Raw genomic sequence first — 27273 nt, 5'->3', positions numbered from 1 at the left:
CATATAGGCCTCTACAGTACCATTCCATATTTCCTCTTTCTATTTAGAATCTCTCTATTCTCAACCTTGCATTTAACTACCAATATTTGTCCATCCTTCATCCAAGATCCACTGCCACCAAATAGATGTCCCATCTACACCTTTATTCTGTGAGTTTTCATCAAGCATGCCTGTACTTTACATTGTACTTTTCTGCTACTTTGTGCAAAGCCCTTTCCATGTATATGGAATAAGATCATTAAGAGCAAGTTCCACGTCATTTTGGATCTTCCATTCCTGCCATCAAGTACTACCCACTTACAGCGCTCTCCAATAGAACTTGCATGGTGATAGAGACGTTTTCTGTCTGCACTGTTCTATAAGATAGCCACTTGCCACTACTGAGCAATTGACATGTGACTACTGTGACTGAAAAAGAGAACTTAATTTTACTTATTTTTAATTTAAGTAGTCACATGTGATTGTCATATTGAACCATGCAGTTAAAGTGTTACACAAAATGTGAGTGGTGAACAAACTATTGAATTACCTAAATGAACTTAGTAGAGAAAGTTTGTTAAACTATCCAATTGATAACAACAAAATATCAATGTATTTGAAGCAGTGCTCTGGATTTTATGTGAAAACCTTTACTCTTTCATTGCTATTAAGTTTCACTGCCTAGTCATAAAATAGATGTATTATGAAGAGCAAAGATAAACTCTTGGAAACTCTTCTAAATTTCTAAATATAAAACTTAAGTTCAGTTTAATGACCAAAGTAAACATTTTCAACTCTTTTCTCATAGTACATTCTTCTACAAAATTTGAGCTAAAAGACATTTTAATATTGTATGAGTTATATGTTAAAAATTACTAAAAACTAAATGATTTCATTAGAACCCAAATTGATAAGGCTGTAAATTCAAAATTCATTTAGAGCTCACCTTTTAAATGATATAAAATTATCATTTTTTCCAATTAACAAGGAAAATTATAATGTCTAGATTTTTAACTTATAAGTCATTAAACAATCATCAACCTTGTGAAGCATCCACTATGTACAGTTAATGGAGATGAAACAGGGAAAATTATTTAAACTTTATAAAAAGAATTTTATGTAATGATTTATACTGTGTGCAATGAAGCTTTCTGTAGAAAGAGAACGTTGACTCTATTTTTTGATGTGATGGAATCTTTCCTTAATTTAATAGCACTGGCTCACTGAACTGGAAATTTTAGCAATGGTCTTTGCCGCTGCCATTCATGACTATGAGCATACAGGGACTACAAACAATTTTCATATTCAGACAAGGTAAGGTAAAGGATTAACTTTTCTAAGTTAAAATTTGACATTTATTTTTCTGATTATTACTTATTCTTTAAGAGGATTTCAAAATAATAATGAAGATGTCTGAAAAAATGAATTTAATAGATTTTAGCAAAATGCCTTAAGCTACAAACCCTTCAGTCAGTTCCTATTTATCAAGAATCTTGTATTTTTTTGGTGGCATATTTAGCAATTTAAAGAACATAAAAATGTATAAGATAGTTTTTCTCTGCCCAGAACTTAATGTTAAACTGTCACACAAGTCAGACATTTATTCACTGGAACAAATCTTACATCATTTGTTTGATGTCAGTTTGTCAGTTTCATGTCAAGGCATTAGTTTAGTGTCATTATGTATTTGAAAGCAATGAAAATTTATTTTTGAAAAAAAATCTAAAAATAAGAGGAATCTTATTTCCAGGTTAATAAGAAATGTTAAATTTAAAACAATTAGAAAATTGGATTTTTAATTGTGGTGATAATGGTAGTTATTAGAATCAAAATATCAGAGTAGAGGTGCATTAGTTGGTTAAGGCTGTCACACAATACTACAGTTTGGGTGGTTTAAATAATAGACATTTTTTCAAGGTCCTAAAGACTAAACATGCAAAATCAAAGTGTAAGCAAGTTTGGTTTCTTCTGAGGCCTCTCCCCTAGGCTTCCAGATGGCTGACTTCTTGCTGTACCCTCAGTGACCTTTTTTCTTGCCTGAGCATACCTTGGGGTCTCTTCCTGGTCTTACAAGGACATCAGTCATAGTGGATTAGGGCCCCACCCTTATGACCTCTTTTAACATTAGTTACATCTTTAAAGGCTTTAGCTTCAAATGCAGTCACATTCTAAGGCACTGGGATTAGGATTATAAACATAACTTGGGGGAACTCATTCAGTCCTTAATAGAAAGGGGCTTTAAGCTCTTTCTGGTTGCAAAGAGATCTCATTGCTCCAGAGGCAGAATTTGGTCCAGGACCATCAGGATCCAATTCACTTGTATACACAGGATCCTGAATTTCTGTGTCTTCCACTGGTCAGAGATGCTTAAGATGGAGACGTAAGTTATTAAGAGACTGATTTCACTCTGGAACTACTTTAGAGCTCTCTTCTTGTTGAGGGAAAACTAAGCTTAATTATTTTTTGTTGCTTATTTTTAGCTCCTAGAGTAGATTTAGATTTACATAAAAATTTAACAGAAAGTACATAGCTCCCATGTACTCCTTCCCCAACCCCACAGTTGCACCTGTTTTAAACATCCTACCTCAGGTATGGTACAGTTGTTACAACTGATGAACCAATATTGATACATTATTATTAGCTAAAATCTATAGCCTACATTTGGAGAAGGAAATGGCAACCCACTCCAGTATTCTTGCCTGGAGAGTCCCGTGGACAGAAGAGCCTGATGGGCTACTGTCCATGGGGTCGTAGAGTTGGACATGACCGAAGTGACTTAGCATGCATGCATAGCCTACATTACAGTTTACTGCTTGGGTTATACATTTTATGAGCTTTACAAATGTATAATGCCAAGTATCTACTATTACAGTATCATCCATAGTAGTTTCACTGCCCTAAAAGTCCTCTGTGCTTCATCGTTTCGTTCCAGCCTCCCTCCTTCCTGCTTTAACCACTGCAGTCCCTGATCTTGTTAAGGTCTCCAGTTTTGCCTTCTCCAAAATGTCATATAGTTGAAATAATACAGTATAAAGCCTTTCAAACTGGTTTCTTCCACTTAACAACATGCATTTAAGGTTCCTCTATGTCTTTTCATGAGCTGATAGCTCATTTCTTTTTATTACGGAATAATATTCCAGTGTGTGGATGTCCCAGAGTTCACTTATTCAACTACTGAAGGATATCTTGGTTTCTTCTAAATTTTACAGTTTATGTAAATGTTCATGTGCAGATTTTTGTGTGGTCTTTTTTTGTGCAGTTTTTTAACAGCAATATTTTTAAAACTGACTTCCTAGCTATAGGAATTTGTTGTTTTTATGTGGGGAGCATAGAAACATTAAAATACTTGGTATTTTAGAGCTTCAAGGGACCCTACAGTGACTGAGATCCACATTCTATACCCTCTGGTCTAATCCTCACAGTCTAAGAAGAGAAAACAAAGATCTCAAAGAAGGAACTTACCTAACTATATGCACATGGTCACCTGATGGCAGTAGCAGGGTTGAGAAATTGAGATGAGGGACACTTGCTCTCAGTCCAGTCTACTTAATGTAACTTTGCTCCCGTGGCCAAAGACGGACGTATAACAGTCATGATCTTTTACAGCCTTCAGTGGATGGACTTGAAATTATGTCCCCTTAAGAGAGACAGAAGATTTGGAATCCAGACAGTGAAATGTTGGAGAAAGCATTCTGTCTATCCCTAGAGTCTCCCAGATTAAAAGAGCATGAAGTGACAGGAAGACCTTGAAGTCTGGTTGTGCAGCAAGACCGTTACTAACCTCACATTTATAGCATATAGAGATGTCTTGTTTTCATTTGCGTTAAACATCAAAGGAAAGGGAACCTATGCAGATCATTTTTGCTTAGCAATGCTCTTCTACACCCACTAAATTCCATAAGTGGGATTCTAAAGACAGCTCATTACTGAGCTGGGCCCTGAGTAGGGTCCCAGGTTTGGGAATTAGAGAAGGGAGCAAGTGATTTGCTTCCAAAAAAACATTTCTTAGTCTTTCTCCTTTGAAAAGTAAAGGCAATGGACTGGCCTCCAGCAGCAGTATAAATGATCATTCCTAGCTTTCTCCTTTTATCATTGATTTACAACTGGATGAAGATTTGTAACTTACTTATACTTTAGACAGCAGAGAAGAAAAGTAGATGGTGAAAAAGAAGGAGGAAGAAGAGAAGGAGAAAGAGGAGAGGGAGGAGGAAGATGAGGAAGAATATGCTTTTCACCATTTTATATGAAGAAGCTTTGTATAAAAAGTGAGGGAAAGGTCTAGTATTTTATTTATTTTCTTATAAATTTTCTATTAGGATCAATTATTTAATGGATTAATGCTACAAGAACTTGAACATTTTCTGAACAAATAGGTTGCAATGATCACAGATGCAACAATATGGTGTGCTTTTAGAAGCTCTATTGGCTTCACATTTTGTCCAAATATATATTGGTCTTATGTTACTGATAATTATAATTTGTATTTTATATTATTCTTTGTTACTTGGATTTAGAGTTGCTTTTCTAATATGGAAACCTATTTACTAGATAATGCACAATGCCTGAAAAATAATTTAAAACATGATGCAAGGCTAGATTTGAGTTCAACACAGACATTATAAGCCATAGAAATCCTTGAAAGTGTAAACAGATAGAGATAATTTCCTGTTTGTGAAAAGCAAATGCTAAGCAACATGTTACCATGGCCACTGAGTATTGCTTAGAATTCTGTTCTTTCCATAGCAGTCAGAGATTATCTCAAACATTAAAACCATTCTGTATTCTCAGCATCTTGTTGGATTTATGAGACAAAATCACGTAGACATTGCTGTAATTAAATCTGATTAAAAAACACATATTTGCTTGTTGCTGAAAGGAAAAAATAGTGATACTTATATCCATATTATACAATAATCTTGACAAAACTGCCATGGTTATATCTGAGATTGTATGATACAAAATATGTGATTTGCAAATCACAGTTTTACCCATGATCTCAGCAAATTTGTGAAGATACTTGCACAAAATATATTTAATTTTCTCTCAAAAGGATTGCATATATGTGTTCCTAGTTCAGTTTTCTGTATGTTGAGCTATCATTATCGATAATAAAATTTAAAGGAAATGACCTAGTAGGCGCTAGAATAGTTACTTCCTCTTTTGTTTCCAGAACTATTATAAAAGTGGAATAGCTATAGCTATTGCAGCGATAGCTATAGCTAATGCAGATAGCTAATAGCATGTATCAACCTCCTCCCAATAGATTTCCTTTTAAATCTGATCTTTAACAAAGAAGCAAATGCAATACAATGGAGCAAATATAGCCTCTTCAACAAATGGTGCTGGAACAACTAGACAGGCACATAAATTAAAAAAAAAAAAAGAATCCAGACACAAACCTTATACTGTTCACAGAAATTAATTTAAGATGAATAATAGACCTAAATGTAAAATGAAAAACTCTAAAACTCCCAGAAAATAACATAGGAGAAGATCTAGATGGTCTTATGTATAGCAAGAGAGTTACAAGATTAGCCAAAGAGCAGGAGAAAATGTGTTCGAAAGGTACATATGATAAAAAGCCATTGTAAAAAACATATAAAAACTCACAAAAGTCAACAATAAGGAAAGAAACAGCCTGATTTTAAAAATGCTCCTTAACAGACACTTCACCAAAGAAGATACACAGATGACAAATTAGCATATGAAAATATTCTCCATATTATATGTCATGAGGGATATGCACTGTACAAAAAAGATCTTCATGATCTAGATAATCACGATGGTGTGATCACTCACCTAGTGCCAGGCATCCTGGAATGTGAAATCAAGTGCACCTTAGGAAGCATCACTATGAACAAAGCTAGTGGAGGAGATGGAATTCCAGTTGAGTTATTTCAAATCCTGAAAGATGATGCTGTGAAAGTGCTGCACTCAATATGCCAGCAAATTTGGAAAACTCAACAGTGGCCACAGGACTGGAAAAGGTCAGTTTTCATTCCAATCCCAAAGAAAGGCAATGCCAAAGAACACTCAAACTACTGCACAATTGCACTCATCTCACATGCTAGTAAAATAATGCTCAAAATTCTCTAAGCCAGGCTTCAGCAATACGTGAACCATGAACTTCCAGATGTAAAAACTGGTTTTAGAAAAGGCAGAGAAACCAGAGATCAAATTGCCAACATCCGCTAGATCATGGAAAAAGCAAGAGAGTTCCAGAAAAACATCTATTTCTGCTTTATTGACTATGCCAAAGCCTTTGACTACGTGGATCACAATAAACTCTGGAAAATTCTGAAAAAGATGGGAATCCCAGACCACCTGACCTGCCTCTTGAGAAACCTGTATGCAGGTCAGGAAGCAACGGTTAGAACTGGACATGGAACAACAGACTGGTTCCAAATAGGAAAAGGAGTGTGTCAAGATTGTATATTGTCACCTTGCTTATTTAACTTCTATGCAGAGTACATCATGAGAAACGCTGGGGTGGAATAAGCACAAGCTGGAATTAAGATTTCTGGGAGAAATATCAATAACCTCAGATATGCAGATGACATCAGCCTTATGGCAGAAAGTGAAGAGGAACTCAAAAGCCTCTTGATGAAAGTGAAAGAGGAGAGTGAAAAAGTTGGCTTAAAGCTCAACATTCAGAAAACGAAGATCATGGCATCTGGTCCCATCACTTCATAGGAAATAGATGGGGAAACAGTGGAAACAGTGTCAGACTTTATTTCTGGGGGCTCCAAAATCACTGCAGATGGTGACTGCAGCCATGAAATTAAAAGACGCTTACTCCTTGGAAGAATAGTTATGACCAACCTAGATAGCATATTCAAAAGCAGAGACATTACTTTGCCAACAAAAGTCCGTCTAGTCAAAGCTATGGTTTTTCCAGTGGTCATGTGTGGACGTGAGAGTTGCACTGTGAAGAAAGCTGAGCACTGAAGAATTGATGCTTTTGAACTGTAGTGTTGCAGAAGACTCTTGAGAGTCCCTTGGACTGCAAGGAGGTCCAACCTGTCCATCCTAAAGGAGACCAGTCCTGGGTGTTCATTGGAAGGACTGATGCTGAGGCTAAAACTCCAATTCTTTGGCCACCTCATGTGAAGAGTTGACTCATTGGAGAAGACCCTGATGCTGGGAGGGATTGGGGGAAGGAGGAGAAGGGGATGACAGAGGATGAGATGGCTGGATGGCATCACCAACTCAATGCACATGAGTTTGGGTGAACTCCAGGAGTTCGTGTTGGACTCGGAGGCCTGGCATGCTGCGATTCATGGGGTCGCAAAGAGACGGACACGACTGAGTGACTGAACTGAATTGAAGGATATGGAAATTAAACAATGAGATATCACTATACATCTATTAGAAAGGCTAAAATCCAGAACATTGACACACCAAACACTAGTGAAGATGTTAATCAACAGGAGCTCTCAGGCGTTACTGATGGGAATGCAAAATGGTACACCATACTGGAAGACAGTTTGGTAGTTTCTTATGAAACTAAATATATTCTCACCATATGAGCTGATAATTACTCTCCTTGGTATTTATCCAAAGCAGCTGAAAACTTATGTACACATGAAAACCTGCACACGGATATTTATAGCAGCTTTATTAATAATTTCCAAACCTTGAAAGCTACTAATATGCCATTTAACAGCTGAGTGGATAAATAAACTGTGATAGACCTAAATAATGTAATATTAGTTAGTGCTCAAAAGAACCGAACTATCAAGCCATGAAAAGATATGAAGGTAGCTTCCAAGCATACTAAAAGGTATAAGAATCCAATCTGAGAAGGCTACCTGGAGTCATATGACATTCTGGAAAAGGCAAAACTGTGAAGACAATAAAAAAACCAGTGGTTGCCAGGTATTAAGGGGATGGGAAGGGAAGTCTGAATTGGCAGATCACAAAGGATTTCTAGGGCAGTGAAAATACTCTGTATAACACATTAATGATAGATACATGTCATTATATATTAGTCCAATCCCATAAAATTTACACCACTAAGAGTAAACCCTTAATGGAAACTATGGTCTCTGATAACAATGTTTAATGTAAGTTCATCAGTTCTAATAGATGTACCTCTGAGGTTGGGAATGTTAATAATGGGGGAGGCTATGCATGTGTGGGACCAAGGGGTATATGGCAAATCTCTGCACATTCTGCTCAATTTTGTTTTAATCCTAAAATTGCTGTAAAAGATAAAGTCTGTTTTTTAAAATTGTTATACAGTTTAAAAAAACAAGGAAACTACCTCTGTAAATTTAGGTGTTCAATTATTGGATTTTTATTGATATTATTATGCCTTATGACTTGGGTATTTTCAGTAGACACTCATGAGATCTGAAGAAATCCTCTAGTAGGCATTTTGCTTTTATTTCTTAGGTCAGATGTTGCCATTTTGTATAACGATCGCTCTGTCCTTGAAAATCATCATGTGAGTGCAGCTTATCGACTTATGCAAGAAGAAGAAATGAATGTCCTGGTAAATTTATCCAAAGATGACTGGAGGTGAGTCTCAGAGGAAATATAGAGGAAATTTAATTTCAGGGAAAATGTTATATGATTTAACATGAAGAAAACAGATGAAAGTCAATCCTTTAATCACAAAACAAACTAAATTCCCCTTGACTCGAAGATTAGTACTGGAAGACTATTCAGGAACAAGGCTTTGTAGATGGAGCTGAACTATTTCAAGGCCAATTCAACATCTATTTGCATCATAACCAATCCATAAGACCACATACTGCATAACACCTTAAGATACATAATTACATACTCCTTGAAATGGTGCTAAAATGCTTAGTCACTCAGTCATGTCTGACTCTTTATGACCACATGAACTGTGGCCTCCAGGCTCTTCTGTCCATGGACTTCTCCAGGCAAGAATTGTGGAGTGGGTAGCCATTACCCTCTTTAGTGGATCTTCCTGACCTAAAGATCGAACCTGAATCTCTTGCACTGCAGGCTGATTCTTTACCATCTGAGCCACCAGGAAAGCCCTCCTTGGAATGGAGTTCTGCTCAGTTGTACCAATATGTGGTCTTACATTAATTCAGAATTTTTGTGTCTGATTCCTTCATATGTTACTTTTTTGTATGTGGATATGAGGTTTTTTTAAAAAACAAAAATTCACTATTTGGGGAAAAAACTACAGATATGCTAAAAAGAAGATGCAGAGGATAATCTTAAATATTTCTCCAAACCATCTGTATTCTTAAAAAAAAAAATTTACATGAAAAGGTATTGCTTATTGCCATGCAGGAGAAAATAATAAGATGTACCCCTCCCACTCAGCATACATTTCCTGGTCATCATTATCCCCTTCATTTACTGTAGGATTGCTAGATATATCAAATAAAAATAAAGGACATACAATTAAGTGTAAATTTCAGATAAACATAGAGATTTTGTAATGTAAGTACGTCCCTAGTTAGCTCTATGGTGGGGTTAATGGCGACCTCCTCCAAGAGGGCTTATGCCATACCCAAGTCTGCTGCACCCAGAGCCCCTGGCCCTGCAGCAGTCCACTGCTGACCCAGACCTCCACAGGAGATGATCAAACATAGTTCTGTCTCAGTCTTTGTGGAGTCTCTGGGTCCCAGTGCGCTCAAGGTTTGTTTGAGCCCTCTGTGCATCTCTGGCAGGAATGGAGTTTGATTCTAAATGTGAATTCCCCTTCCTAATGTCTTTCTGGGGCCTCTCCATTGCCCTTGGACATGGGATATCTCCTCATGACTGGTCCAGCGAAGCACAGCCACTGCTCCTGATCTTGGACATGGGGTATCTCCTCTCCACACAAAACTGTGATCAATAGACTATAAACATGTTCCTTAAGTTCCTTGGCTACATCCTTCAGGTTGTCCAGGACTAATTCCAGATCCTCCATGATGATCTTGATCTATTCCTTCACCTTGGTGTTTGGGGGCTCCAACAGTTTTGGGGGGGGGCAACAAAATCACTGCAGATAGTGATGCAACCATGAAATTAGAGGATGCTTGCTCCTTGGAAGAAAAGTTAAGACCAACCTAGACAGCATATTAAAAAGCAGAGACAGTACTTTGTCAACAAAGGTCCATCTAGTCAAGGCTATAGTTTTTCCAGTAGTCACATATGGATGTGAGAGTTGGACTATAAAGAAAGCTGAGCACTGAAGAATTGATGCTTTTGAACTGTGGTGTTGGAGAAGACTCTTGAGAGTCCCTTGGACTGCAAGGAGATCCAACCAGTCCATCCTAAAGGAGATCAGTCCTGAATATTTATTGGAAGGACTGATGCTGAAGCTGAAACTCCAATACTTTGGCCACCTGATGCGAAGAGCTGACTCATTGGAAAAGACCCTGATGCTGGGAAAGATTGAAGGCAGAAGGAGAAGGGGACAACAGAGGATGAGATGGTCGGATGGCATCACCAGCTCAACGGACATGAGTTTGAGTAAACTCTGGGAGATGGTGGTGGGTAGGGAGACCTGGCTTCCTGCAGTCCATGGGGTCACAAAAAGTCGGCCATGACTGAATGAACTGAACTGACATCCCTAGTATTCTGTGACCTACTTATATTTTTCAAAAAGCCTTTAACAAAGATCTCATTAAATCAGTTAATGCACTGAAAAAAATCCAATTCAGATGCAAACATCAAAGATTTGTTTGTTTTTTAATTTAAATCAAGCTGAAAGGAAATGTCCAAAGAAGTAACCTGGGATTAAGGTCTGCCTTAAAATAAAGAAATAAGAGGTTAATTTAGAGTTTTAAAGAAGCCCTAATTTCCCATGGTTGTTTTTTTCAAATATTCAAATTTTCTGGATTTTCAAGGCCAGAAAAAATATGGGCTCATTTTTATAGACATAGAAAAAGCTCTAACATGGGAGGAAAGAGGCATTTTGTTTTGGGAACCCAGTTCAGGTCTTACATTTAATTCCACAGGAGACATAGCCCAGTTGGGTCACCAACCTAGGAAGGCTGGGATCTAATCATAAAAGGCACCACTGTTGGGTATGTGGAAAATAGAAGGGCAAGGGTAGAAGTAGGTGCAGAGTTGGTTCCTAAGGTCCCAGAGATTGACTATTTCCATCTAGAATATTAATTTATTTCTTTATCAGTGATTATCCTTCCCAGGGGTTATATTTGCATTATTAATTTTTGTTATTCCTTTGAATTAACCATCTTCTTCTCTAAGTTGATTCTGTTGCTGTTTCAATGTGTTATTTTTCTATTACACTTTTTTCTTTAACATCTTTATTATTTATTCTAATAGTTTGCTCCTGTAATATTTTATATTTTTGTACAGTAGCTTACTGTACAAAACAAGTAGCTTACTGTACAAAACATCCAAATTGAATGGTTTTATAATTTTTTTTTTTTGGCCATGCCACACAGCTTATGGGATCATAATTCCCCGAGGAATTGAACCTATGACCCTGGCAATAAGCATACCAAGTCCTAACATCTGCACTGCCAGGAAATTCCCAAATTTGTTTAACAAATACCAGAATATTGTTACTGGGTCCAAGCTTGCTCTGTTTGCTGCACAATAGGCCAATGAATCCTAGAGGTGGTGTTGAGGCAAGGAAGAGACTTTAATTGGGGAGCAGGCAGACAGAGAAGATGGAAGGCTAGCACCTCAAAATAGCTATCTTATTGGTGTCTGGATGCCAGGTTCTTTTATATCTAGAGGTGAGGGGAGGTGAGAAATCAAAGTGCAAAGGCTATTAATGTTGCAAACATCTCCTAGAATGGCAGACCTCAGGCAGGGAATGTGTTAATTTCTTCCTTCCTGCCATCCACAGGTGGACAGGGTTGTGAGCAAAGGCACTTTAGTTTAACAGTCAGGCAGGGGGGCAAGATTCTCTGAGGCAAACCATTCTGTATGATTACAATCACAAAAGCAACAGAAAACAAATCAAAGAGACAGTTCCAACATGGAGTCAGAATTGGCTTCTTCCCTGAAGCAATATCACATGATTTATGAGTTGACTTATATATGATTTATGATATGGTAGAATTTAATAAATCCAACACCGTTTCCAAAAGCTATAAAAATGCATTTGCTTGTATAAAATAATCCTATTTCACCAAGAATTAAAATATGGATAGCTTTTTAAAGACTTGTAGGTTTTCTGTTTGCATATCTGTTTCTTCAAGTAACTTTAGTAACCATAAATACAGCGATTTTTAAATTTTGGCAAGACAAATTTACAAAGAATACATTTCCTTTGTGTACTAGTTTATTGATATATTATTAGTTGATTATTGATAACACCTAGCATTTACTGATTGGAGAAGGAAATGGCAACCCACTCCAGTGTTCTTGCCTGGAGAATCCCAGGGATGGGGGACCCTGGTGGGCTGCCTTCTCTGGGGTCACATAGAGTCGGACATGACTGAAGTGACTTAGCAGCAGCAGCATTTACTGATTACTGTTACAAAACAGAATTCAACTGAGTAAATTTTAAAGATCATATTGACTTTATTCAACAATCCATGAATTGGGCAAAATCCCATCTAGAAGTTAAAAAGGAGCTCCTAATAACTGTACAAAATGGCAGAATTTTATAAGTAGAAAGAGGCAAGACAAGGAAGTTATTCTAGCAAGGATCTGATTGTTTCAGGCAAAGTCACCTTTTTTGGAGGGATAATAGGGGTCTATCAGGCAGGTTTCCTCCCTAGTGCTGACCAGATAATTGACTGGTTTAAGTTTTCACTCCTGGGGGAGGTTAAAACTATAAATTAGGTATTAAATCTTGGTTTGATGTGGGTTTAGCACAAATAATGCATTTTTGGTCTATTGTTTCTTTTTTCACATTACACCTGCAAACTACAATGTATTTATTAAATCTTACAGATTTCATAACGCTTTTCTCTCATTTTTCCTACTTAACGAATGTTTTGGTACAGTTGGTATGGTAGCATGGGTATCTCATAATTTAGAAGAAAAAATATAATTGAGAATAATTGTATTAACTTCTTTGATATCTTCTATTCCCTTAATATTTGGGTAAAAGTATATTCTAAGCAGGCTATCCAATATCATGAACAGTAAGTAATCAGAGTATTGTTTTCTCATTGCTCCCATCCTAAAAACCCAGATGAATTGAGCACACATATTTTTCAGCAAGAATCTTCAATCTGTGTTGTTTTAAAACAAATCATTCAATCATACCAACTTTAGGTAAAACATCTTTGACACAAGATCATAATTCAAGTTTGCCATACACTTATAATTTAGCTTACTCTACTGGCCACAGAATAAAAATAAAATATGATTTCCAGCATAAGTGACTTTTTTACCTATCTGTACTGAGCAAGCAGTGAGTTGTAGAACATGCAAGGCTTTGCTGCTGCTGCTGCTGCTAGGTCACTTCAGTCATCTCCAGCTTAGTGTGAGAATGATTTATTCATGTATAGGCTTTGTGATATGGTCACCATTTATTTACAGTGTCTTGGTTACAATTTCAACAGTACCAATAGCTCTGTCTATGATATGTAGGCTCAAGGTCCCCAGAGCTTAAACAGAGAATTCCCAGGCACTTATAGTCTTGGTTTCCTGGAGTTCTTATGATGGAAACTTGGTACAATGGAGTGGTCCAACTGTCAGCTTTGGTAGTACTACTCTTGCGGTTGAGTCTTACCTCTCCTATATACTAGCTGTGTGACTGGGCAAACAACTCAGTCCTCTTGGATTGGAAATAATAGTACCCCTCACATAAAAAGCTCTTAAAACACTGTCTGGATTGAATAATGGTGGTAGTTTTATTAATAGAAAATTCTTCCTTTAGAGTGGCTTTTCTCTAAAATTGGTTAGGATCCTTTCTGATGTTAATTATTTCTAAGAGTAATGTTTAGAAAGTATGAGTGGGGAAGGGTTGTGTATATGGGAGGGAAAGCATCCAGGTCTTTAAAAGGAGATGTCACACAGCAGCATTCACAGATTGCTCTCCTGGCGACATCCTAAAGCCAAACTTCTGTAAGCTCTTTTATATTTAAAAACATAGCCTCTTTTCTGCTTGTACCATTAGAAAAAATAAAATGTAATTCTTAATATTAAATGTTTCACTTGAGAACAAAGAAAAAAGGCCAAACCTTTCTGCTTTTGATGACTCCACAGGGATCTTCGGAACCTAGTGATTGAAATGGTTTTGTCTACAGACATGTCGGGTCACTTCCAGCAAATTAAAAATATAAGAAATAGTTTGCAGCAACCTGAAGGGTAGGTTATAATTTTGTTTTCATATTAAAGATCTGTGGGCTTGGACTTGGAAAAGACTGTAGTTGGTTATTTTGTTCTGATAATTTGAGCATGCCCTTGTTTTGACAGGCTTGACAAAGCCAAAACCATGTCCCTGATTCTCCATGCAGCAGACATCAGTCACCCAGCCAAATCCTGGAAGCTGCACCACCGATGGACCATGGCCCTAATGGAGGAGTTTTTCCTACAGGTGCCTCTTTCACACTGTGTCTGTGCAAATGCTTTTGGAAATAGTGGCTGTGCACATTAACATACATCTTTTCTGTACAGAATGCAGACCCTGTGATGTGATATTACCAACTGGCCACACTGCATTCTTGGGACTTCAGGCAGAGTTTATTAATCTCTTAGATAAACATATTAAATAATCCTATGTAGTATTATACATGTTTTAAAGAGGGTCAGTTCTTGGATCTTAGATGCCAAGCTAAGAGAGAAAGATATGAACAGATTAGAGCTGTTATCTGCTATTGAAAGGTAAAATGCTAGGGTAAGAGTTTTCAAAGACAGAAAATAGCTTTCATCATAAAAAGGGAAAGAGAGGACGTATAACACTTCTGCATACATCTTTTTGTTTGGAATTTACTTACACATGCATATTTACAAGGATAGCTGAGAAATATAGTTTTTAGCTGGATGAACATGTACCTAACTGCAAGAAGGTATTGTTATGTGAAAAAGCAAGCCTGGATATTGTCAACAAAAAATCAATAGCCAATATAAGAAAGAAATGGAAAATTTTGTTTGAGTCACACTGAGAATTATAATCTAGGAAAGTCTCTCAGAGAGTTCTGAGAACTGTTCTGAAGAGGTAAAGGGGGAGGACAGTATATATGTGATTTTGGCAAGGGGGTGCTGTAATCAAGTACATGTCTCTACGGAAAGTAGCTGCTAGTCACTAGGAACAGACATCTTAGTTATGCTTTTCTAAGTATGGGAAGATATAAGAATCCAGGTTCATAAGAAATTTCTGCTGAAAATATTTAACTGTCTAAGGGCCAGTTCTGTCCTTTTCCCTAGCACAAAGTACCTCATTCTACTCTTCACTTTGAATTATTTTCAGAGTGTTATAAATCAGCAACCACAGTGGCTAATGACTTCTTGTAGAACTGGATGGTGGGCAATATTCTTTATTTTACAATCCCTTCCCTTTAGGTCCTAATTTTGACCAAGATTTAGGAGACATTTCATGAACAATTTGTCCCATGATGCTAGGAATGCTCATTCTCATGTCAGGCAAGTGTTTCATTGATAACCCACTCAATATGCTATTACTGGACTGTACTCATTACCAGTGGCCAAAAACTTCTGGAACACTTGTCATACTATTCTGTTATAGTTCAGGAAAGTGTTTCACCTTGTTGCTTCTTCCCATACCTAGAGTTACACTTTTATAATCATTGATCCTATAGAACTGAGTATTTGATCAATTGTTTCAAGCTGCCTAATCATTAATTTTATTTGAGTCTCAGCCACACATTTGCTAACACAAGAAACAATAATCATGAAAAATCAGCAGAATTCAAATGATAGAGTTAGTAACATTAATAAGTTTATAAGTGAGTACTTAAGAACTTCCGTTAGGTATGGTCCGTATCTCCCCAGGTCACCTGACCAGTCTGTTGTGCACCAATCACTGTCTTTAAGGGAAATGATGTATTGGCATTGTACATAAAGTTCATCAAAGATGGCTGCACATACACAGCAAGCAGTGGGTCATCTTGACTCCTTGTGACGCTGGAAAAGTTATGTTATTTTCTAAGCAGTGACATGGCTGGTACCAGAAGGAAAAAAATTCATCTTTATGATAAAGCAGGTATTTCTGCCCCTGGGGAGGTTTGGTTCACTCATAATGCATGTGCACAGTGAACACTGGAGGGGAGGGAAAAGGCCCAAATGGGCAGAGCAAGGAATTATGCTTAAATTTTCCTCGTATTGCCTTGAAATGTGAATTTTTACTTCATCAACATGGAGAATGACCAGCATTCTCTACAACATGGATACGTGTTTTTTCCTCTGTGGCGTCCCTCTTCTGACTCTATCTCACTTGGGGTTCTAGAGTATAGTGTGTCAAGGAACTCAGGAACTTTCTACACTTACAATTATAATTTTATTATAAAGAATACAACTCAGAACAGCCAAATAAAGATGTATAAAGGGCAAGGTTTGGAAGGGCCCCAGATATGGAGCTTCCATGCTCTCTCCCCATAGAGACAGGGTATGCCACCTTCCCGGTACAGCGTGATCACCAACCAACATGTGCTTTGGGGTCAGGAGCTTTTATGGGGGGTTCATTTCATAGGCATGATTGATTAAATCATTGGCCAATATGATGGAAGTCAATCTCCAGCCCTCCTTTCATACCAGGAGAGCAGGCTGCCCCAGTATTCCAGGCCTCTAATCATGTGGTTATTCTCTCTGGTGACCAGCTCCATCCTGAAGCAATCTGTGGGGTCTCGGCCATGACTCACACAATTGTTTTATTTTTATTTATTTACTTGACCAGGCCAAGTCTTAGTTGCAGCATGTGGGATCTTCCCTGTGTCGCGTGGAATCTTTTGTAGAGGTGTGTGGACTCTAGCTGTGGTGCATGTAGAAGGGCCCATTTTTTAGAAGGAATGAAGGGGAGTAATTAGATGAGCTAACTCCCTTAAGTAAGTTGTTTCCAGAAGGCCAAACTAGTGCATCTTCCCTTCCTTTCACAATTAAATCTCCCGAGAGAACTGGTGATCCCTCAAATTCTACCCTCAGTCTCAGAGTGCCCTTCATGCCTGTGGTCAGGAGCTTGCTATGTGCTTGCTGTGGATGTCACTTCTGAGATTAAAAGTGCTTCAGTGAAGGAGGTTTCTCAAGATACCTGTACTTCACCCTTTTTTTAAAAATCTTCATTACTTTAAAACTATAGAAATTGTTTTGGCTTCAGAGAAAATGCAGAAATGAAAAAAGAAAACTGTGCCATTAAATCACTGGGTTTGACATCTTATTGACAGCTGTCAGAGCATTTCACTCTGTTAAGGAAGAGTTAAAATAATTAGAGACATAATTCACTTATTGTGCCTCATTTTATTGTGCTTTGCAGATACTACTTTTTTTTGTTTGGTTTTACAAATTGAAAGTTTGTGGCAATCCTGCATATAGTAAGTCTATCAGTGACATTTTTCTGACAGCATTTGTTTACCTCATGTCTCTATGTCAGGTTTTGGTGTTTTTATTTTTTATTGTTATATATATATATTTGCTTAGGTTTCTCTGGCGGCTCAGTGGTAAAAAAAACTCGCCTGGCAATGCAGGAGATAGAGTCTCAATCCCTGGGTTGGAAAGATCCCCTGGAGAAGGAAATGGCAACCCACTCCAAGATTCTTGCCTGGGAAATCTCATGGACAGAAGGAGCCTGGCAGGCTACAGTCCGTGGGGTCGCAAAAGAGTCAGACACGACTCAGCAACTAAACAATAACTCAGTGGCTAAATATAACAATGTATTTGTTATGTATTTTTCACTATTACTATATGTGTTATTATTATATGTTTTTGTTATATGTACATGATCAGTGACCTTTGATGTTACTATTGCAATCATTTCGGGGTGCCACAAACCACTCCTATGCAAGAAGGTGATATTAACTGATAAATGTTGTTTGTGTTCTGACCACTCACTGACTAGCTGGCCATTCCCCTGTCTCTCGCCTTCTCCTTGGGCTTCCCTATTCCCTGAGACAGGACAATATTGGAATTAGACAAATTAACAATCCTATAATGGCCTCAAAGTGTTCACGGCAAAGGAAGAGTTGGACATCTCTCACTTTAAATTGAAAGCTAGAGATGATTAAGCTTAATAGAACGTATGTGTTAGTCACTCAGTCATGTCCAACTCTTTGCGACCCCATGGACTATAGCCTGCCAGGCTCCCTTATCCATGGAATTCTCCAGGCAAGAATACTAGAGATTCCCTTCTCCAGGGGATCTTCCTAACCCAGGGATTGAACCCAGGTCTCCCGTACTACAGGAAGATTCTTTACCATCTGAGCCACCTGGGAAGCCCAGCTTAATAGAAAAGGCACATCAGAAGCTGAGATGAGCTGAAAGCTGGGCCTCTTTTGCAGATTAGCCAAGTTGTGGATGCAAATAAAAAGTTCTTGAAGAAAATTAAAAGTGCTACTGCAGTGAACACATGAATGACGAGAAAGCAAAATAGTTTTGTTACTGATACGGAGAAAATTTTAGTGGTCTAGTTAGATCAAAAAAGCCACAACATTCCCTCAAGCCAAAGCCTAATCCAGAGTAAGGCTCTAACTCTCTTCAAATCTATGAAGCCTGAGAGGGGAGGAAGCTACAGAAGAAACTCTTGAAACTAGTAGAGGCTGGTTCCTGAGGTTAAAGGAAAGAAGCCATCTCTACAACATAAAAGTGGAAAGTGAAGCAGTAAGTGCTTCAAGATACCCAGAAGTTCTAAGTAAGACAATTAGGAAGGTTGCTTCATTAAACAACAGATTTTCAATGTAAGAAAACAGCTTTCCATGGGAAGAAGATGCAATCTAGGACTTTCATAGTTAAAGAGGAATTACATAACTGGCTTCAAAGCTTCAAAGGCTGACTCACTTGTTAGGGGCTAATGCAACTGGTGACTTAAAGTTGAAGCCATTGTTCACTTAATGTTCTGAAAATCCATAGGGCCCTTAGTGTTAGTCTCTCAGTCGTATCCAACTCTTTGCAACCCCATGGACTGTAACTTGCCAGGCTCCTCCATCCATGGGATTTTCCAGGCAAGAATACTGGAGTGGGTAGTCATTTCTTTTTCCAGGGGATCTTCCCAACCTAGGTATAGAACCTGGGTCTCCCACATTGCAGGCAGACTCTTTACCATCTGAGCCACCAGGGAAGCCCAAGAATTATGCTGTTTGTTCTACCTGTACTCTATAAATGGAACAATAAAGCCTGAATGACAGCACATCTGTTGACAATATGCTTTACTGAATATTTTAAGGCCATTGCTGAGACCCATTGCTCAGGAAAAGATTCCTTTTAAATTATTACTGTTCGTTGGCAATGCACCGGTTATCTGAGAGCTTTGACGGAGATGTACAAGATAATGTTGTTTTCATGCCTGTTAACACAACATCCATTCTGCAGCCATGAATGAAGGAATAATTTCCACTTTCAAGTCTTATTATGTAAGAATTATATTTCATAAAATTATATCTGCCATAGATAGTGATTCCTCTGATGGATCTAAGCAAAGCAATTGAAAACCTTCTGGAAATAATTCACTATTCCAGATGTCATTAAGAACATTTGTTATTCATGTAAAAAGTCAAGATGTTGACATTAACAGGAGTTTAATAAAAGTTGATTCTAACCTTCAGGGATGATGTGGAGGAGTTCAAGACTTCAGTGGAGGAAGTAACTGTAGATGTGGAAATAACAGGAAAGTTAGAATTAGGTGTGAAGCCTGAAAATGTGACTGAATTGCTGCAATATTATAACAAGACTTTAATTCATGAGGAGTTGCTTCTGCAGGATGAGCAAAAACAGTGATTTCTTGATATGTAAACTATTCATGGTGAAGATGCTGTGAAAATTGCTGAAATGACAACAGAAGATTTCGAATATTACATAAACTTAGTTGATAAAGCAGTGGCAGAATTTGAGAGGGTTGACTTCAATTTTTAAAGAATTCTGCTATGGGTAAAATGCTGTCAAACAATACCATATGTTACAGAGATACCATTCATGAAAGGAAGAGTCCTTTGATGTGCCACATTCATTGTGTTCTTATTTTAAGAAATGGCACAGCCACCCCAGCCTTTAGCAACTACCACCCTGATCAGTAAGCAGCCATCAGTACTCAAAACCCTCCACTAGCAAAAAGATTACAATTCACTGAAGACTCAGATGATGGCTAAAATTTCTATCAATAAACTATTTTTAAATTAAGCTATGTATATTGCTTTTTTAGGCATAATGTAAGTACACACTTATTAGACTACATTAGACTACAGTATGGGATAAACATAACTTTTATATATACTAGGAAACAAAAAAACTCATAGCTCACTTTACTGCAATGCTTACTTTGCGCTAGGAAACAGAAAAACTCACATAGCTCACTTTATTACAGTGCCTGCTTTATTTTGGTGGTCTGAAACCCAACATAGAATATCTCCAAGGTATACGTGTATTAGTTCTTTGTTATGGCCTTTCAAAGAAGAAATTCCAACAACCCCCAAGGGAATTGCTAAGACAGACATAAACTATCAGGCCTGAGCACATCAGGCTACTTGAGTTTTCAAGTTGATGGAACCACTTTCTCAACCTCTACCTACAGGCTCATCTCCAAGAAAAGATGCATTGATTCAGGGGCATAACTAAGTTGTTGGTTAAATAATTGAGTTTAGTGGTCTCTGTTCTGCTCTATTCAGTCACTAAGTCAAGTCCAACTCTTTGCAACCGAGGGACTACAGGCTTCCCTGTCCTTCACTAGTTCCTAGAGTTTGATCAAATTCACATCCATTGAGTCTGTGATGCTATCTAACCATCCCATCCTCTGCTGCCTTCTTCTCCTCCAGCCCTTCATCTTTCCCAGCATTAGGGTCTTTTCCAGTGAGTCAGCACTTCACATCAGCTGGCCAAAATTTGGAGTTTCAGCATTAGTCCTTCCAATGAATATTCAGGACTGATTTCCTTTGGAATGATTAGTTTGATCTCCTTGCTGTCCAAAGGACTCTCAAGAGTTTTCTCCAGCACCACAACTCAAAAGCATCAGTTCTTTGGTGCTCAGCCTTCTTTATGGTCCAGTTCTACATCAGTACATGTCTACTAGAAAAACCACAACTTTGACTATATAGACCTTTGGCAGCAAAGTGATATCTCTGTTTTTTAAGATGCTGTCTAGGTTTGTGATAACTTTCCTTCCAAGGAGGAAGCATCTTTTAATTTCATGGCTCCAGTCATTGTTTGCAGTAATTTTGGAGCCCAAGAAAATAAAATCTGTCACTATTTCCACTTTTTCCCATTCTATTTGCCATGAAGTGATGGGACCAGATGCTATGATCTTAGTTTTTGAATGTTGAGTTTTAAGCCAGCTTTTTCACTCTCCTCTTTCACCCTTATCAGGAGGTTCTTTAATTCCTCTTCATTCTCTGCCATTAGGGTGGTATAATATGCATATCTGAGGTCTTTGATATTTCTCCCAGAAATTTTGATTCCAGCTTGTGATTCATTCAGCTTGGCATTTTGCATGGTATGCTCTGCACACCTAGGGCTTCCCAGGAAGCACGGGGGTAAAGAGCTGCCAATGCAAGAGATGCCAGTTCAATCTCTGAGTCAGAAAGATCCCCTGGGGGAGGGCATGGAAACCCACTCCAGTACTCCTGCTGGAAAATTCCATGGACAGAGGAATCTGGCAGGCTACAGTCCATCGCGTCACGAAAAGTTGGACATGACTGATCACTTACATATACACTCTGCATGTAAATTAAATGCACAAGGTAACAACATACAGCCTTGTATTCCTTTCCCAATTTTGAGCCTCTCCATTGTTCCATGTCAAGTTCTAACTGTTGCTTCTTGGTCTATATACAGGTTTCTCAGGAACCAAGTAAGGTGGACTCATATTCCCATCGCTTTAAGAATATTTCACAGTTTTGATCCACACAGTCAAAGACTTTAGTGTAGTCAATGAAGCAGAAGTAGATGTTTTTCTGGAATTCCCCTGCTTTCATCATGATCCAACAGATTTTTGGCAATTTGACCTCTAGCTCTTCTGCCTTTTCTAAACGCAGCTTGTACATCTGGAATTTCTCAGTTCACGTACTGCAGAAGCCTAGCTTGAATGATTTTGCATGTAACCTTGCTAGCATGTGAAACAAATGCAATTGTGCAGTAGTTTGAACATCCTTTAGCATTGCCCTTCTTTGGGACTGGAATGAAAATTGACCTTTTCTAGCCTTTTGGCCACTGCTGATATTTCCAAATTTGCTGATATATTGAGTGCAACACTTTAACAGCATTATCTTTTAGGATTTTAATGACCTAGGAACCTAAAATTTTGCATCAGTCACTTGTCTGATTCAATGCCTCAGAATATACGTGTATTCAGTAAGTTTTTTTATTTTTAAAATTATTTTTTTTTTGGCCTCCTATTTTTAGCATCCTCAAATAAAAGCACAACCTCCAAAAATATATGAACCAGTTGATTTACACAGTGTCTATCGCTTTTGACCCTGGTTTCACTTTGATGAAAAGTAAATGTTCCCTATTCAGGGACAGAATAAGAAAATTGTTGTTTGTCAAACTCATCTTCAGGTATCCTGACTCTCTCTTTAAATATCTTTCCCTTTCCTTTAGGAGTCTTCCTTGTCCTCTAGGGTTCCTGGTTCCCTCAGAGTCTGGCTACAGGGCCCTCTACTAACCTTGTGCTCATGGCCTGTATTCACCCTAAAGAATAAATAACACTTTGAAATGTTTATAAATAAACAATTAACTCACCTTAGCATTCAGTGTCTTTAGCAGTGGAAGTTTAATATTCTAAATCAATTGTGCAGTACAAGAAGCAAGTATAATATAAAATCTCCTACTTCATCTGTAGGAAGATCAACCCTGCATACATTTGTCAAATGCCTAAGTCCCATGTGAAAATTTTAGCATCCAGCATTTTATGAAATTTAGTTCATGGAAAATAAATCATCACAATGCCTTTTTAAGACCCAAATGATCATTTTCAGGTCAAGGAATTTAAATGGCATAAATCTACATCTTTTAAAATATCACCAACACTGTAACTAATAAAAGCAATTAATCATCTTTGCATATGTCAATTAGGAATTTGCAGTATTACATTTAACATATTAAACATATAAGTAGCTTTATTTCTATTTTAATAATAGTAATGTCATTTTATTTAACAAGCTGTTAATGATATTATTCTTTTACTTTATTCTCAACACGTTAAAATAAAATTCATAACAGTCTTTCAATCAAGCCCTCATACAGGTTGTCTTATTTCTATTTGTAGTCCCAAAGTCTCCCTTTCATTCAGGTTTGAAGCACAAGCCTCATCTTTAACTTATCCCCAGCCACCCCATGCTGCCTACAAATTAATGTTTCAGAAACAGAATTTTTGTTATGTCAATTCCATCTAGGAAATAGAAAGGGAAAGCCAATGCCCCAGTCCATTAGAAGTAAATTAAGTACTAATCCTTTCTCATGTAGTTTAACATCATCCAAGATATGCATCAGTTCAGTTCAGTGCAGTCGCTCAGTTGTGTCCAATTCTTTGCGATCCCATGAACTGCAGCACGCCAGGCCTCCCTGTCCATCACCAACTCCCGGAGTTCACCCAAACCCATATCCATCCAGTCGGTGATGCCATCCAGCCATCTCATCTTCCGTCATCCCCTTCTCCTCCTGCCTTCAGTCTTTCCCAGCATCAGGGTCTTTCCCAGTGAGTCAGCTCTTCGTATGAGGTGGCCAAAGTATTGGAGTTTCAGCTTCAACATCAGTCCTCCAATGAACACTCAGGACTGATCTCCTTTAGGATGGACTGGCTGGATCTCCTTGCAGTCCAAGGGACTCTCAAGAGTCTTCTCCAACATCACAGTTCAGAAGCATCAGTTTTTTGGCAGTCAGCTTTCTTCACAGTCCAACTCTCACATCCATACATGACCACTGGAAAAACCATAAACTTGACTAGATGGACCTTTGTTGGCAAAGTAATGTCTCTGCTTTTTAATATGCTGTCAAGGTTGGTCATAACTTTCCTTCCAAGGAGTAAGTGTCTTTTAATTTCATGGCTGCAATCACCATCTGCTGTGATTTTGGAGCCAAGAAAAATAAAGGCAGCCACTGTTTCCACTGTTTCCCCGTCTATTTGCCATGAAGTGATGGGACCGGATGCCACGATCTTAGTTTTCGGAATGTGCTTTAAGCCAACTTTTTCACTCTCCTCTATTCACTTTCATCAAGAGGCTTTTTAGTTCCTCTTCACTTTCTGCCATGAGGGTGGTGTCATCTGCATATCTGAGGTTATTGATATTTCTCCTGGCAATCTTGATTCCAGCTTGTGCTTCTTCCAGCCCAGCATTTCTCGTGATGTACTCTGCATATAAGTTAAATAAACCGGATGACAACATACAGTCTTGACATACTCCTTTTCCTATTTGGAACCAGTCTGCTGTTCCGTGTCCAGTTCTAACTGTTGCTTCCTGACCTCATATGCATCACACACCATAAATACCTCTAATTTGCAGATGCTTTTGCTATTATGAATTATGACTTTTGTCATTGTTGTTCAGTTGCTATGTCATGTCCAACTCTTTGTGACCCCATGGACTGCAGCAGCCAGGTTCCCTTGCCCTCCAGTATCTTAATGAAGTTTCCTTAAATTCATGTCCATTCAGTCAGTGATGCTATCTAACCATCTCTGATTTTTATTAGTTAATATTACTGACTACTGACTATATATTAGGTAGTGTCCTTAAACTTCATATGAATTATCTTAGATAACCTCAGGATAACTCTATTAGATAGACGAAGTTTGCTGGAAGAGGTCACAGAAATTCTTTCTCTATTTTCTGTAAGTTGTGACATAGTGAAACATTCCTGTTTGTAGCTACTTGACCTGCTAATTCTTTGATGACCATATCTAGATCTTCCCAAGCAATTCTGATTTCAAACTTTCTGCCCCTCATAATCAGAGGCATGGTTCAGAGGAATTGCACCAGGAAATATATCAGTAAGAACTTTAAAGCCACACATTGACATAATGTAAAGATCATGATGAAAAGATGTTGGAAAAAGCAGACAAAGGAAACTGAAGTTCTCAGACAGGTGTTTCCTTGTAACATGGGCTCTGCCACTAAATGTAGGCTACTCCCTTTTGTCCCCTGATCTTAGGACCAGATCATATGTCCTAACAGTGGTCTTATGGGGCTTCCCTGGTGGCTCAGATGATAAAGAATCCACCTGCAATGTCAGAGACCCAGGTTCAATCGTTGGGTCGGGAAGATCTCCTGGAGGAGGGCGTGGCAACCCACTCCAGTATTCTTGACTGGAGAATTCCATCTGTTCTTTCCCCTCTTCGAGAGGATACTCTCGAAGTATCCTCTCTCCTCTTTCAAATCTCCGTGAATGCAAAGAGCCAGTGTTTGATAAAGCTTATCATAATTCATGCCTTCCCAGGTAGCGCTAGTGCTAAAGTATCCACCTGCCAATGCAGGAGACACAAGAAATAGGTTCTGTCCCTGGGTTGGGAAAATCCCCTGGAAAGGAAATAGTAACCCACTCCAGTCTTCTTGCCTGGAAAATGTCAGGGCCAGAGGAGTTTGGCAGACTACAGTCCATGGGGTCACAAAGAGTCTGACACGACTAAGTAAGCAACTGAGCATGCAGTCATACTGTCATAGTAAGAAAGTTCTGTCCATAGCAGCCACCTTTAAATCTATTATCTCTTGTGATATTTAGCCCAAACAGAAATGGAGTTCTTCAATATTTGTGCTCAATTAATCTGCAATTGATAAAATCACATAGTAAAAAAATCATTGATATTTCAATTTTCTCTGATAAGACTACATTAAAACAAGATTTATGCAAACAGTAGCTCCGTTCATAAAGAATCTGCCTACAATGCAGGAGACCCCGGTTCAATTCCTGTGTTGGGAAGATCTGCTGGAGAAGGGATAGGCAACCCACTCCAGTATTCTGGGGCTTCCCTTGTGGCTCAGCTGGTAAAGAATCTGCCTGCAATGTAGGAGACCTGGGTTCCATCCCTGGGTCTGGAAAATCCCCTGGAGAAGGGAAAGGCTACCCACTACAGTATTCTGGCCTGGAGAATTCCATAGACTGTATAGTCCATGGGGTCTCAAAGAGTCAGACACAAATGAGCGATTTTTACTCACATGCAAACAGAACGTAAGAATATTGAATATGTTCCTCATTACTTGCTGTAGGAGTTTCAGTAAAACTTGGTTTAAAGGTAGAAAGATCTTTCAAAGTGCTCATACACTTAAAAAAAAAGTGTTTAATTTTATTTATTTGACTGTACTGGGGCTTAGTTGCAGTATATGAATTCTTAGATGCAGTATTGGGATCCAGTTCCCTGAGCAGGAATGAAACACAGGCCCTCTGCTTTGGGAGTGTGGTGCCTTAGCCACTAGACCACCAAGCTGCTGCTCCTTGGTCGCTTTAGTCATGCCCTACTCTGTGCGACGCTATGGACTGCAGCCTGCCAGGCTCCTCTGTCCATGGGATTCTCCAGGTAAGATTACTAGAGTGGGTTTCCATGCCCCTCTCCAGGGGATCCTCCTGACCCAGGGATTGAACTTGGGTCTTGCATATTGCAGACAGATTCTTTACTGCTGAGCCAAGGGGGTCCCTCGTTAGTTTAAAAAGCAGTCCAATCATGAATTATTGATACTGAAGATCTGCTGATGTTATTTGGCATTGGGGGGAAAAAGCAGAAAATTCATGAGCTGGATTGTCAAATGCCAAATAACACACCAAGATGACTAGTTTATGGTAACTTTAGAAAATTCCAAAGAACAAAGGATTATCTCTCTAGAATACCACTGCAGAGTCTCCAGGTGCTGAAAATGTTCCTGTCATTTTACTTCTGCAATGTGGGCCTTATACAATACATCCCCAAAAGCACACCAACTCAGTAAAGTTACATGAACTTGAATAACAGCTTTTGGTTTTATAATAAATACACAAAGCCAATTAAGAAATAAAATATGCACTTTTTAAGGGTTTTTATCTAAGCTGCTCTTAGCTTAGTTTCTCCACACCAAGTCTGTACTAACCGGCGTTTCTTTCTATAGGGAGATAAAGAAGCTGAATTAGGGCTTCCATTTTCCCCGCTTTGTGATCGGAAGTCTACGATGGTGGCCCAGTCCCAAATAGGTAATACTGAGAACTGGTGGTCGTGGAGAGCGAGTGTGAGCCTGTTAATTTTCAAATGGATACACAATGTTTTTCACTCATGAAAATCTACCGCATATGCATGATAAATTTAATTTTTAGACTGATCTATATGGGGGTGAATGG

General features: G+C 38.3%; 1 protein-coding gene across 4 annotated transcripts in view; it reads left to right on the top strand.

Moving 5' to 3' along the window:
• Nucleotides 1-27273, top strand: part of PDE1A (phosphodiesterase 1A) — a 384680-nt gene that overhangs the window by 309539 nt on the left and 47868 nt on the right. For all 4 annotated transcript variants that reach the window (XM_040227752.1, XM_040227753.1, XM_040227750.1 and 1 more), the window contains 5 exons: nucleotides 1193-1293; nucleotides 8377-8502; nucleotides 14095-14196; nucleotides 14305-14425; nucleotides 27048-27129. In XM_040227752.1, the coding sequence (XP_040083686.1) occupies nucleotides 1193-1293; nucleotides 8377-8502; nucleotides 14095-14196; nucleotides 14305-14425; nucleotides 27048-27129 (532 nt within the window). The remainder of the gene's footprint in view (nucleotides 1-1192; nucleotides 1294-8376; nucleotides 8503-14094; nucleotides 14197-14304; nucleotides 14426-27047; nucleotides 27130-27273) is intronic.

This window comes from Oryx dammah, unplaced genomic scaffold (assembly GCF_014754425.2).
Source record: "Oryx dammah isolate SB20612 unplaced genomic scaffold, SCBI_Odam_1.1 HiC_scaffold_27, whole genome shotgun sequence".
NCBI classification, from domain to species: domain Eukaryota; kingdom Metazoa; phylum Chordata; class Mammalia; order Artiodactyla; family Bovidae; genus Oryx; species Oryx dammah.
This window is presented reverse-complemented; position numbering and strand designations above follow the sequence as displayed.